Source organism: Etheostoma spectabile, chromosome 19 (assembly GCF_008692095.1).
Source record: "Etheostoma spectabile isolate EspeVRDwgs_2016 chromosome 19, UIUC_Espe_1.0, whole genome shotgun sequence".
Taxonomy (NCBI): Eukaryota; Metazoa; Chordata; class Actinopteri; order Perciformes; family Percidae; genus Etheostoma; species Etheostoma spectabile.
Window position 1 is genome coordinate 15,766,491 of NC_045751.1, and position 13,868 is coordinate 15,780,358.

General features: G+C 39.6%; 1 protein-coding gene across 2 annotated transcripts in view; it reads left to right on the forward strand.

Annotated features, from left to right (window-relative positions):
• The window catches only part of mta2 (metastasis associated 1 family, member 2), a 36,540-nt gene that overhangs the window by 4,686 nt on the left and 17,986 nt on the right, over positions 1-13,868 (forward strand). For both annotated transcript variants that reach the window (XM_032544608.1, XM_032544609.1), the window contains exons 2-3: positions 8,354-8,421; positions 10,771-10,864. In XM_032544608.1, the coding sequence (XP_032400499.1) occupies positions 8,354-8,421; positions 10,771-10,864 (162 nt within the window). The remainder of the gene's footprint in view (positions 1-8,353; positions 8,422-10,770; positions 10,865-13,868) is intronic.

The following is a 13,868-nucleotide window of genomic DNA, read 5'->3' on the forward strand; positions in this document are numbered from 1 at the left end:
TATAGATGTGTCAGGAAGGAAATGTGTTTACAATTTAGCCTAAAGTGTGGACAGTGACATCCAATAATCACAGGAACTTGCATTTACACCTTGTATAAAATGTTCTTGTTATCTTGATTCTGCATGCATTGTCATCAAAATACAGTGCTGCTCATGAGTATAGGAACCCCTGCTTAAGTTGACTAAAAAGAGGAATAAAAAAAAAAAATCATCTTTTGGAAATTAATCTTAATGCCTTACTTAAAAAATGAGGAAAGATTCAACCTTTAAAGAAACCAGTTTTCTTGAGTTTCTATGAGGTATATACACCCTATGTAATATTTTCATAGAAGCAGGCAGATTTTAGTTTTTAAAGGCCAGTTATTTCATGGATCAGGATACTATGCGTCCTAATAAAGTTCCTTTGGAAATAAAATAGCCCCCCCCCCCAGATCATCACATAGCCTTCACCATACCTAGAGATTGTCATGGTTTTATTTCAGTTAGCCTAATAGCTGGTTTTTCCTTATTTTTTAATTAAGGCATTAAGATCAATTTCCAAAAGATGAATTTTTTTATTCCTATATTTAGTCAACTTAAGCAGGGGTTCCTATACTCATGAGCAGTACTATACAAAGTAGGTAAGCAGAGCTGGTGGACTTGTCACACATGGAGTGTCTCAAGTCCAGGGAAGTGACTTGGACAGACAGTTACTTCTGGACAGACAGCTTGAGTCGACCTATGAGCTTGTTGGGCAGATCAGATGTCACTTACACCTGGTTGGACATCTGATCCCAACGTAGGCCAGACTGAAATGCATTTTGATCTGATTGCAATCCACTCTTTGTGCGTTTTACCTTTTTGCTGTTTCTGATCAAATATCCAGACACAAATGGGATGTTGGTACCTGATGTGTCCTTGTTATTTTCCTAGTTTCTTCAGTCTGTGGCTTGACACCAGCTGTCCACTACACTCTCTCCTCAGTCCTGGACGTTTACCTCACCAGTGTCCTAATAGGCTTAACTTGTTTTAGCTGTAGTCTTACAGACACTGCCTTCTGAGTTTGATCAGTTTCCTTTTTGACTGATCTGACGGCATAGTTTGGAGCTGTAATTTGAATGTTGATTGCACAGCAGAAACGGAAAGTCACTATTAGTGAATTATGAAATTATGATTAGTGATTATGAAAAAACATTTTCTCAAAAAAAACTTTCTCTCAAAGTGTAAAATCTCTCAAATACTTTTTTAAACACTCAAATATATCTATTTTACTATCAGCGTGAAAACAAATTCTCTCAAAACGTTTTTCTTTTCGCTCTCAAAACCTAAGTCTAAGTTCCATTTTTTGCTCTTGTCTCAGAATTTTTCTGTCGATGTGAAAGTAGTGTCAGGGGCGGGGCCATGTTCCTATTGGCCAGTTGAGTGAGCACCATCTTGTCTTTCGAGTCCATCTGAATCATAACACCATTGCCACCGTCCTAGATAGATAACTAGCAGCCAGCCCAGTTCTAAATAAATACCTTTTAATTATCTAAACACTTTTTAACAATCAAACTGAAACACTGGCAGTGAGCCCCAGGTCCTGCAGCCGCAGACGGACCGTCATCAGTGGGGCTCGGCCAGCGTGGAAACACTGCTAGAAAGCTTCGCTGCAACCCAGGAAAGACTTTGTGGACATGGTTTGATGACATTAACCATCAGAGAAATGAGCAGAGGGGCTACATCACATCTAAAGGCCACATACACTGGCATCTCCTAACTAACCAGAAATTTTGTAGGTGTAGTTGATACAATTACCAGTGAAATTCCACAATTCTCTCTTTTCTCTCGGAGTGAAGGAGTTTGAGGGGAGAGAGGTGGGAGAGTGGGATTTACATGTAAACTGTAAGTCTTCTGGACCCTCAGCCCACTTGCCCTGAAGCCTGGTATCACAGCTAGCACACGGTTATGTCTTCTATGAGTTCATCTGGAAGAATTATATCATGCAGAAAAAGGAGCACTGTCATGTTATTAAGATTTTTGGCTTCAACTTACTTGGCACTGAAGTATTGTTCCACATGACATTCCATTTGCAGGTGCTTGCTCATCTGACCGTCATGCTGCACTTGGCAAGCCTACTGGCCTTTTGACCTTTGGATGGATCTTAGAGAAGTCTCACAAGCTACGTTAGGTCCCCTAAATTAGCAGTTGCCGATGTTTACAGTAAAACTTTGCGATGGACAATGATATCGTCATCGGGGGGGAACACTTTTACATATTATTTTTTTTTTCTACTACTACTATGGGTTAACATAGAAGCAATCAGACATACAGTACATTTAGATGGCCTCTGTAAATAGTAAGTATTACATGGCTAGGCTGCCGCCTGCTGGTAAATTCTAGACTCAATCAGATCTCCGTGCTCCGCTTAACAACAGTACAGGGGAACATTAGCCTTTAACAGATTGACAGTAATAAACTAATCTACCATAATTACTGAGATTAAACTACATCCTCTGTTATGTTTGCACTGAATAACGCGTTCAATAAACAGAAACATAACTCTTGCAGCGCACATAAACAGATGTGCAATATTAGCTCAAACATAAAATAGCACCCTCGTGAATTAACCTACTGTTGCTAACGTACATTCATAATACCTATTTAACATCGTCATCTGACTTACTTATTCATGAATGCACACAATAATGTTGACAAAGTTAGTGCAGTGTTTTTTTTAAAGATTCTTTTTAGCAGTGGGGGCAGGTCTGTCTGATCCACAAACCTAACCCAGCGCTATTCTCCTACATGCACGCTAACGATCACTGCTGATAGATGGCCTTTTGTACAATTACACTGACTCACATACCATTTTAATGTTTGTAAATGTTTGATATCAGGACAATTAGCTGACAGAACTGACAACTTGAACGTATTCCAATTAGAACGGATCCATCGCGGTGATGTTTTTGGTGGAGCTGTTCGGTTTAATAATCGACTCGGAAGAAAGCGAACGTTTTGACAATAAACTACATCAACACAACAGTGTGGAGTTAAACTGGACTGGCCCATTGTTAATTGCATTGTGAGCGGCAGCCAAAGGGGTTATTGGGGGGACATTATGTCAGCAGGGTAATTTAAAAGGCAACCGCGACTACGTTGTGCGTCTGCCCTATTTCTGATACCGCGGCGGCAGAAATGTTTAGGAACATTTAGGAAACAGTGAAATGCTAAACAATTGGTAATTTCCTGTTCCTTAAAATGTAAGAATTTGCTGCTGAGGATCAGTTAATCCCTTAATAAGAACTATTTTTGGGTTTTGGACTCATCCGAAGGTTTTGCAAATTGTGATCTTTTAAACGGTTGGTTTCGATTACACTTAGTGACACCACTGATGCTGCCTGCCGCAGACAGGGCACTGAAACACATATTATCCAGCATTCTATCAAGTCTACTAAGCAAAGGGCTGGATGTAACGTTGTTGTCACATACACAAAACATGAACATATTCACTCATATTCACGAAAATGAAGCCCAATGTATGCGCTTTATAGCGTTCAACAAAACTGAGTCTGACACACTGGGCATTACCTGAAATTGAGACACAACACCAAGCTAGATACCAAACAATACGACCTAGGGAAAGGGCTAGCAACTAAATATGTTGGAAGCACTCTTATGACAAACTTCAAAAGCTAGCACTCTGACCAAAGACTGTATAAATAAACCAAGACTCGGACGATATCACTGATCGATACTACTTTACTAGCCGCTAACTAAACCACAGAATCCAACGTCCCTCTCTACTCGCCCTGAAACTAGCTGATGTTCACCGTCTCAGAGCAGATTGTTGATGCAGAAACAGCTGCTAGTTCCATAGTAAAATAAATCTGCCAACTCTGCACTTGCCTAAAGTAAACGGCAAAACTTGTAAGTCCTCTGTGCATCTATGGTCAAACTGGGGTAATTCTCCTACGTTTAGCTAACAAGCGATCCCACTGGATTCATTCGTCCAATTACAATTTCCATTTTTCTGCCTCTATTTTCTTAAACCAACAGAACCTCAACCATGTTTTTCTATTTTCTCTAAATGCACACGCTATATAAGCAGTCTATTTCCTAAAATGTATAATGTGCTTGCATACAATAAAGGAGAGTATGACAGTAGGCCACACACACACACACACACACACACACACACACACACACACACACACACACACACCAGTCTCTGTCACTCCCCCCCAAACGATCCTGTACTGAAGGTGGAGCCTAAAACTGATCGTCTCCCATGTGGTGGTAGTCAGACACTTCAGGCATGTCCCTCACAGGCTCAAATGCGTAACCCGCGCCAATAAAATTACTCATTTTCGTGTGTATATAATATGCTGCAGCCATTGCCTATATACCTTTGCAGGTCCTACCATGCCAGTGATGTCATCGAAATTGTCAGCGTTCTAATACTAACAAAATCTAATAATTAAAAAAGCTATATCGATTTTTTTAATTACAATTTTTATTTTTAATTATCATGACCAACAAGTTCTCAACGTTTATTCTTTCAGTTCAGTTCATCTTTAACCTCTTATTTGTTTGGTTCTTAGTTAACAGTATCATTGCCAGAAGGTGATACCCTAGTCAGCTAAATGGTATAACCCTATAGGTGACTCTCTTACTCACAGATAGGCCATTCACCACCTCACATCAGACAATATGAAAGTATTATCTCGGTCCACAGCAACCTGTGATTGTAGAATCTATAATCTAAACAGTGTTTCTAAAATGGCTGACGCTCTGCCGGCCTCGCTGTCCCTCCACTGTCAGGAAACCATATTTAGCAAATTTTGAGAAGATTTGAAAAATGTTAACTCACCTTGTCTGTTTGACTGAATAAAAACTTTTGGAATTACTGTCTTTTGAGATGAAGAATGTATTAATCAAATACCATTAACGACAAATTCATTTTTTATAAATAATAATGTAGGTGGGTGTTGATACACCAATATGAAATCAGCACAACACACCACAACTAACATACCCTTGTTCTCTTATTCCCTGATCACATTTTGTGAACTGGCCTTATCTGGTCTTATCTTCCCTGTGTTGTTCTGCTAGTTGTTTGTCTTGCAATAAAAACAAGTAAAGGGTTAAACTGAAGAAGAAAAAAAAAAAACAGACAGACAAAGGTGACTAATTAATAATTATTAATTTTTTTTTAGGCGAAAGGGTTTCCTGTACAATTGTGATATACTTGCTGTGGTCCTTAATGATGATGCATGTCACTGCTAGAAATTATGTTTTTCGTTATGGGTCAGGAGGTCCCTGTTTGGTCCCTGTCAGTCTTCCTCTATTATACCATTCAAATTTCATTATTTTTAATTTTCAAATAATATTCTAATATTTAATGCTCATATGCAGCTTGTTATAAATATGTGTTACACTACTCAGGCTTATGCATTGTCAATGGCATTATAAGCATGTGGTTATTGTTACGCCTTCTGTCCACTAGAGGGACTTCCCACATCTGGCTGGCCTTGAAGGGGACCTACGTCATGGCGCAATGCATTTCTGGCACGCTGCTCTGTGTTTACATTATATTCCACCAGAAGCACACAGCGACAAACACAAATCAGCAGAGAGCTCTGGAATGAAACATTATCTAACAAGTGTAATGAAGCAGCTTTGTTGTAAATGCTAACGTTGCTCGGTTAGCACAATGACATCATGTCAGAAAGCACAGCCAAAATAATTTGTCATATAAAGCAACTATAGTGTTAGCATCGATGCTAACGGCATTGATAACCAAGCCAGTCGACGCTAACTCTGACCGCTGTAGGGCAGCTAACGTTAACTTTAGCTGTCTCCATGAAGCTCCCAGCTAAGCTCTTATAACTCACAATGCAGTTAGGATATGAGAACGAGCTAACTAATTATAACATGGGCATTTTGGCTTGGTGGACATAGATTTTTAAAGTCACGTTAAAACTATTTCTCATCCCTCTTCTGATTTCCAGCTGCAGCCTGTGATTCTTCCCTTTACTTTTGTCGGTATGTGATGGTAGCTCGCAATGCGTTAACTTATTGTTCATTAGACGTGACATGAGAAGAGGGAGATTAGCTAACGTTAGGCAACACACACATAAATATATATTTGAAATAGTAATTTCTGCATTTCAATATGTTGATTTCTTTACTATTCAAATTATATTTGAATAGCAATTTCGGAATTTGTTCCAACAACATTAGCTCATATACTGTAGAAGTTGGTGTGTGCACGTGTCCTACACCACCAGTGGTAATACACATTTAGAGTAATACACACAAGTGTATTACCCTAAAACAATAGTCAGGTTTGCATCAAACCTTTATCCAAATTTTACCTTCAAATTTTAGAAAATCAACTAAAGAAAATTTTAGTGACTGCGTGATTCCACTTACTACTGTTATGTGACTATTAGGAGTTGGACGCATCCAGATAAACAGCTGGTGGTGCTAATTCTCCAGCCAGCTGCCATCAAACCATTACAGAGGAAGAGGACACTCATTAAAAGAGCTCCAGCTCATGTGCTTGTGGTCCACTGGCCCATGCTTTTTCTTATATAGATGTTTTTATAAACACTAAATAAAACATAATTACTTTATTTTCTTCAATAGAACTTCCCTGCAAAATGGGGAAATAAATGATTCACCCCCCCGTCCAGTGAGTGCCAGTTCAGCATCCCACGCTAAACTCCTATATCAACTAGAGTGTCACGATTTTGATTTAAATCGAAATTTATCAGAATTAATTTACAGTCTTGAATATTGAACAAAATTTAAAATTTAATTAACGTGCTAGAACCTGTTATATTGTTTTTGTGAACTTGAATGTCATCTTCTGTGAAGAAGACTGCAGTTACAATAGCAACTAGATGGAAGGTTATTGTCCAATTTATTTTTTAAATTATGTCCAACTGACTCTTGTAACATAATTTATGTTGTTAATAAATGTTTTAAATTTGACAATGTTGTGTGGTAAATTGCAAACAAAGGTCAATATATTGCGTAAAAGTCTAGTCTAAAATGGCAGCGCACCCTGTGCTTTAAATAAAATAAATGAAATGTAAAAAGAATTTAATCGAATTGTGACCTTAGAATCAAAAATGTAATCCAATTGAGGATGTGGAGAATCGTGAGACTCATATTAGTCTGGTGTTCAACCTATAAAACTCACGTTTTCATTAGGCATCAGCCGGTATAAGATCCTGACGGTATGATAACCTTCAGCAAAAATATTACGGTTTCCTGGTACTGCAGTTACAGCTTCAAAATCAATTATTTTCTAAAATGTGTGGGTAAACATTTTTTACCCCAATTGAAGACAGTGCTATTCCCAGTTTTTAGACACACTGCACAATGGCAGGGAGAGGGATTACTAAACTGCAGTCTCTCTCCTTGACCACTCTTATCAGCTCTTATCTTGAAAGAAAATGTTAGCGGTTTTGAAACCTCAACTTTTTCAGACTGCGGTATACCTTCAAAACGGTAACAAGCCATGCCTAGTTTTAATGCTTTTTTTAAAATTTTACACAGAGAAAGTAGAAGAGTGCGTCGTAGTTAAGTTAGCCCAACACTGTCACACTTATCCAATTAGTGTCATGCATCAAACACTGGCACAAATGCCACGGTATTTTACGGGATGTTATATTGCCGTCATGTTCAACATCTTGAAACTTTAAGTCAAATAATACTTAATAATACTTATGTGGTGTGCTCTTTCCCACTTTCAGTAAGGTTAGGTTAATTGCGAGGCTCCATGTTATCTGATCGAATGTATCAAATTCTGATAGTGAAACAAGTCATTAAGCAGGGGTTGTAACACTCAAATGTCTTTCGCCATGCAAGTCTACGGGGAAAAAAGTCTATTGGGTCCAGTGGGCATCACGTGACCAGCCGTGAGTTACAATTCTACTGTTTGGCCCGAATGTTCACCTTGCTTCAAGGCACTTCCTGGGGGCCTGGATCATATCACATGAAGTCAGTCTGCAGCCTGGACAGAAAACTCACATGGAACTCATATTACACCAGCCCATTTCTTAAGCCGGCAGGGTCTGGTTCTCCTAACAGCGTCTCTGTGTTGTACGGACAGACTTCCAATTACAGCTGTGTGTTAGTTTAAATGCAGTCCTGTCCATCAGGTTAGCCAAACCCTTTTCAGTTCTGCCATTACAGCCACGCAACTGTCAGAGGGCACCTGAACCATCGGAGAACACACCTGATGCCAATGCAAAATGCATTGTTAGAGAAATATTCACTATCTTTTGTATTTATTTTATGATATATGGTCATGCATTGATATGTTTATTCCACTGTGAACACAAAATGAGTCTAATCTTTTTCTTCTGTGTTTTTCCAGATTATGTGTACTTTGAGAACTCCTCCAGCAATCCTTACCTGATCCGTAGAATAGAAGAGCTTAACAAGGTGGGTTGTCTTTCTTTCTTCAACCTCATATGTTTACATTTGAAATTAGTTTTTATAGGTCTTTTCACAGCATCAGAGGGCAGTGCAGACGTGTAGGTGGTACTGTAAGGAGGCACCAAAATCCACATTGCTATTGCGTCTTGCACCGGTGCCATATTAACTCTGGGATATTACCGTGCGCCGTTAACGCAAACAGAAAATTGTGTGTGTGTGTGTGTGTGTGTGTGTGTGTGTGTGTGTGTGTGTGTGTGGTGTGTGTTACCTTTTTTCTTAGATTTGCTTTTTTGTGTTGATGAAACCTTTTTAAATATAGAAATGATTTGCATGCAGAGCCTACATGTCACGCACTAGCATAGAACCCTAAAAGGGTGTACATTTCACTATATCATGAATCATTCTTTAATGTTTAAGGCTACATCAGACTCGACTTAACCATTGCTTTCCTAACTTTTTAAAACAAAATGTAACAACAACATAGATGTTGTTTGCGGAGGCTCAGGAATTATAGGCTGTTTCAATCGTGGAGTCTGCATCTGTCCAATAATACACATTTCCACCGCTAGTCATTTAATAACAATTATCCGGTAAATAAACCTCACAACTTAACGTTAATGTGTCTTAAAAACAGTATCATGTTGCAGCCACAACCTGTCCTGGATAATCTTCTGGTTATTTATTAATAAGTCATGCATGAAATACCATTGCCTCCAAACAGTCCCCTTAGCTACTGTATGTGGTCAACTGCCATCCGGCACGCTGCTAACACATCACGTAGTGCGTGCATGTGTAACCAGACGTAAACATAAAATGGAATAGCTCTCAATCAAAACATTTTTTCCCAATAACTCCTGGGTAGAACACTGAAAAAGCCTTGAAACTAGAGGTTGAGACCATAAATACGACACAGGCTTGTTTTCCAGTCAAGGATTAAGCTCATTTACGTAACACTCTTACATTGAAGGGCTTGGAGGGAGGGAGGGAGGGAGGGGGAGAGAGAGAGAGAGAGAGACCCCCCCCCCCCCCCCTCACACAACACACACACACACCTTGTATGTTGTCAGTTGATGCTGATATCATCAGTTTTGTTCTTGTTGTTATTATTGTTGATGTAAATGTGATCAAGGTCTCCCTGTTTATGAGCTTTGGCAATACTGTATGTCACTATGGTCATGCTAACAAAGCTTCGAGAGAGAGAGAGAGAGAGAGAGAGAGAGAGAGAGAGAGAGAGAGAGAGAGAGAGATCATGATACCAGCTGTGGAGGAATTGGTTCCATAAAAAGGAAAGACTTTGTGGAAATGGTTTGATGACATTAACCTTCAGAGAAAAGAGCAGAGGGGCTACATCACATCTAAAGGCCACATACACTGGCATCTTCTAACTAACCTGAGCTGGGTGAGGAAAATCTCATCTCCTAAGCAGAGGAGAGAAAACTCTGAAACACAAGGCTAAAGTTAGTTTGACAATCCCCAGCTGCACACCCAAAGCACTCTGCATCCAGTTGAAGTTACTTTAGTGTTAAGCATTGACCAGCTGGACCCGATATTTTAAAGAGATCCAACAAACTAAATAGCTTCTTTATAATTTAGACCTACATTATATTTACAATCAGCAGTGTGTTGCTAACTTGCAGTTTCTGATATTGGTCATGGGGGCAACAGCATGCAGGGCCGTGAATCCCCGCTGCTGCACAGAGCCATGTATGATCCTTTTTTTCAATGCTTGTTAATTTTGAACGTGTCACGTGTCCAAATTTCACAAAATTGGGTCGATGCATGTCTTTGGGTCCCCAGCAATTCACCCGCCAAGTGTGAATTTTTTTTTTTTTTAAAGTCAGACAGATCAAACAAATTCACTGAACAATAGGTAAATAAATTGGTTTAAATAATCTTTTGTTTTGTAAATTGTTGTAGCGATGTTGCCTTGTTCATAGATCTCAATAATTATTTGGATTATAAAGTTACCATAACTGATAGAAATGATGAAATAAGAGTTATCAGACTCCCTGTATGGATAGTTTATTGTGATTAGTGAATGGTAATTAGAAATGGGCTAAACACCCTGTGGCAGCCTACAGTTGCTGATGATTAAAGTGGCAATTTATTTTTGGCTCACTTACGTAATGTGCCAAGAATCCAAACTGATATAAGTCAAAACTGAAACTGTAAACTGAGCACTAGTTTGTGCCTCTGATTAACCCTTAGCATTTGAAGTGAATGGAACCATGTCAGTATGGCTGGAGACACAGAGAAATGGTAGCTGCAACGGCTCACACAGGAGTTATAACAGAGGTAGTTATACCATTTCTTCATGATAAAGCCCACTTGTAACCACTAACTCTCCATTTACAGACAGCCAATGGGAACGTGGAGGCGAAGGTGGTGTGTCTGTTTAGGAGGCGAGACATCTCAGGAAACCTCAACACCCTGGCTGACAGCAATGCAAGTAGGTAGCATCCACTTGGCCCAAACCTTATCCCGGCTCAGTCCTTGTTTTCTACAGAGTGCGAGCAGGTATGACAAGGCTCGCTGCCTTTAATTAACCTGTTCCCCATTGTGTTTCACGTAAAGCCTCAAAGCACATCTTCAGCTCTTGTTCTAAATTTCACTACGGCCTGTTTCTTGTGTTAAAGTAAGCCCATCGCTTTTGTGTAAGGCTGAGGGCTGAATCCCAGTTTAGTAAAAGACTAGTTAACGGGATAGCTGTATTTATTTGTTCATTCAAAACATGTTGAGTTGTGATTATAGTAATTTTACATTGATGAATATTTACTGGGATTTGAATATTTTATTTTATTTTTTTTATGTTTAAAAAAAACGTTTAACGTTTTAACGTTGGTTAAATGTTGGTAAGCTGCTAGCTAATTTATGCTGCGCTATGTTATCCAACTCAGCCAAGAACGGAGGAAGTGTTGAGTTACAAGCGAGCAGTCCCCTCTGTGTGTAAATGGTCTGTATGGTTATACTGTATCAGCCTGGTGGCACTCTCAGGCGATTTGATGAAGCTAAAGCTAGTACGGCGCTAGTATAGCGCTAATGCTGTAGTGAGGCGTTGGCTGAGCATTCATTCACAAACACTGTCGGTCATCGCTTGTCAAACATTTCGGCAAAAAACGCAGGTGTTTCCATTTATTTGTAATGCCTGCAGCAAAAAGTTGAGTCAGATTCAAATTTTGGGGGAAAAAGCAACCCGACGACACCCTGCGTTGGACAATCGTGTAACCGGAGATCAGACTCGTCTGTCCGTATCGCGGCGTGAGAGTGACGACTGTTACAGGAAATATCACTGTCTCTATCACTGCAACCAAAAAGTTTAAAGCACTATGAAGGTAAAAAACAAACAAAGCACAAGCACTGAACTGCCGAGGAGTTTGTGTAACAATAGGTGACTGTGTCCTGCAACAACAAAGCAAAGTTACTTTCTCATGCTGCCTTCATGAGCGGTCAGAAATTGTTGACCCCCTGACTTTGCTGCTCACACTGTGTGATTACACAGCTTCATGTGGTATTGATAAGTTTAATTTTGTCATCTATTTTGAGATTTAGTCCTAGAAATAGTCCTGAGATCAAAGGTCCATGTTAGTTTTAGTCATATGTTGTCAACGTCATCTTTTTTTAGTCAACTAAAACTCTGGACACTTTAGTCTTAGTCAAAGAAAACCACAAACACCAACAAATTAACACTTAACACTTTAGCCATCAATAGTTTAGTTGACAGAAATGTTAAGAACATTTTAGTTTTAGTGAAGACCAAGAATGTGCAATTTGAAGAACTTTCAGTTGATAAGTGGTACTGAGAGTTGATCAGCCTCAAAATGATGAACGCATTTTTCAACATTTCTGAATTCCCCCTAAATGCTTCACACAAGGGGTGGTTACTACTTGTTAACTATAGTTCTTACTTGTCCCATTCTCACCTAAAAAAAACATTTTGTCAATATCTTCCAACTCAAGGGATTCTCTGAACTATTGTACATTGTACAATTTAAAAAACAAATACAAAAAAAAAACTAAAACTTTGGGGTGCTTGGGTAGCCCACCTTGTATAGTGCCCGCCCATATAAAGTTTATATGGGTATAGTAGAGTTTCACGCCTAGGTGGTCATGCACAAAAAAACGTGCAAAATTTAAATCCCCCTTTCTATACCATGCATGTTGAGTGGCCAGGCATGGCAAACACTCGGGAATACCGTTATCCAAACCATGACCAACCTTTTTCCTAAACTTAACTGTCATGGCCCCATTGCGCTCACCTTTTCTGGCTAAACTCCCCACCATGGCCCTTGAAAGCGCGGTCATCTGGCAGTGCCTGAAGGCGGCTCACATTCACTTCTCGGTGGCTAAACAACTGCTGCTGGTAGCCGGCGTCCCGGAGCTCTGTAGCAGCTAAATACAAACAACTGCTGTTCTGATTTAACGTTCTACGGCACTATAGACTGTTCACGTTACAGCACTTTAATTGTTTTAACCTACTTTTATTTTAGGTATATAATATATGGTATATTGGTGAAGTAGCATTGATCACTTTGGGGGGGAGTAGACCAGAATGGGGAATATCCCACAAATTCTCACCTTCTCAACTATAATTTCTCAGTAGTATTGTCTCAGTATGTGGTGTCTGCCCCACCCACCTCTACCCCGGCTTGATCCAGTCTATGAGACCTGTCTCCGTCTTGTGTGAGATCAGAAAGCCAAGAAGGTTGGGGTGGGGGGAGGTAGTGGGGTGGTGCTAATGGCATGCAGACTACTGAAGCCTGATCACATCCACTCATTACCCCGACACCAACGCCAACTCCCCCTCCCTCCTCCTGGGCTGCAGTGCTCAGACAAAGACATCCCCACACACACACACACACACACACACACACCTCAAAATGGATGCGTTACTCCTGTTTTTATTGTGATTGTACTCAGCACCACAAACAGATGCTACGTGTTTGTTCACTGGTCATGTGTGGACAATTCTAAGATGTGACTAAATACAACGCTGGCAATTTCATCATATGTTGTTGTGTCTGCTGGCACCATGGGTTGTTTTAACGTTTTAGTCATTAAAAAAGACTGAGCTGTCTTCTTTCCAAACATGGCTTTGTCTAATTACATTTTATAGGTAATACAGTGACAGAGCTGATTCACAACAGCACAAAATGAACTTAACGGACACATTTATGGCGGTGTTTGTCGACATTTTAATGCAGCATTTCTTAATAGCAAAGCATGAAATCTCCAAAGATAGCAAATGCCTAGTTCTAACCAATTTCCCTACAATCTGAGCTGATGCTTTGGGTATCTTTGCTAATCCTATCATCATACACTGATAATCATTTACTAAAGTCAGAGTTTTATTTTTTCTCCGCTGTATTCAGTTACTGATGAAGATCAGTCTGACTTGTTTTCAAGTCAAGTAGTTAATCTCATACTGGTTTAAATTTTGAAATATCTTGGTTTAA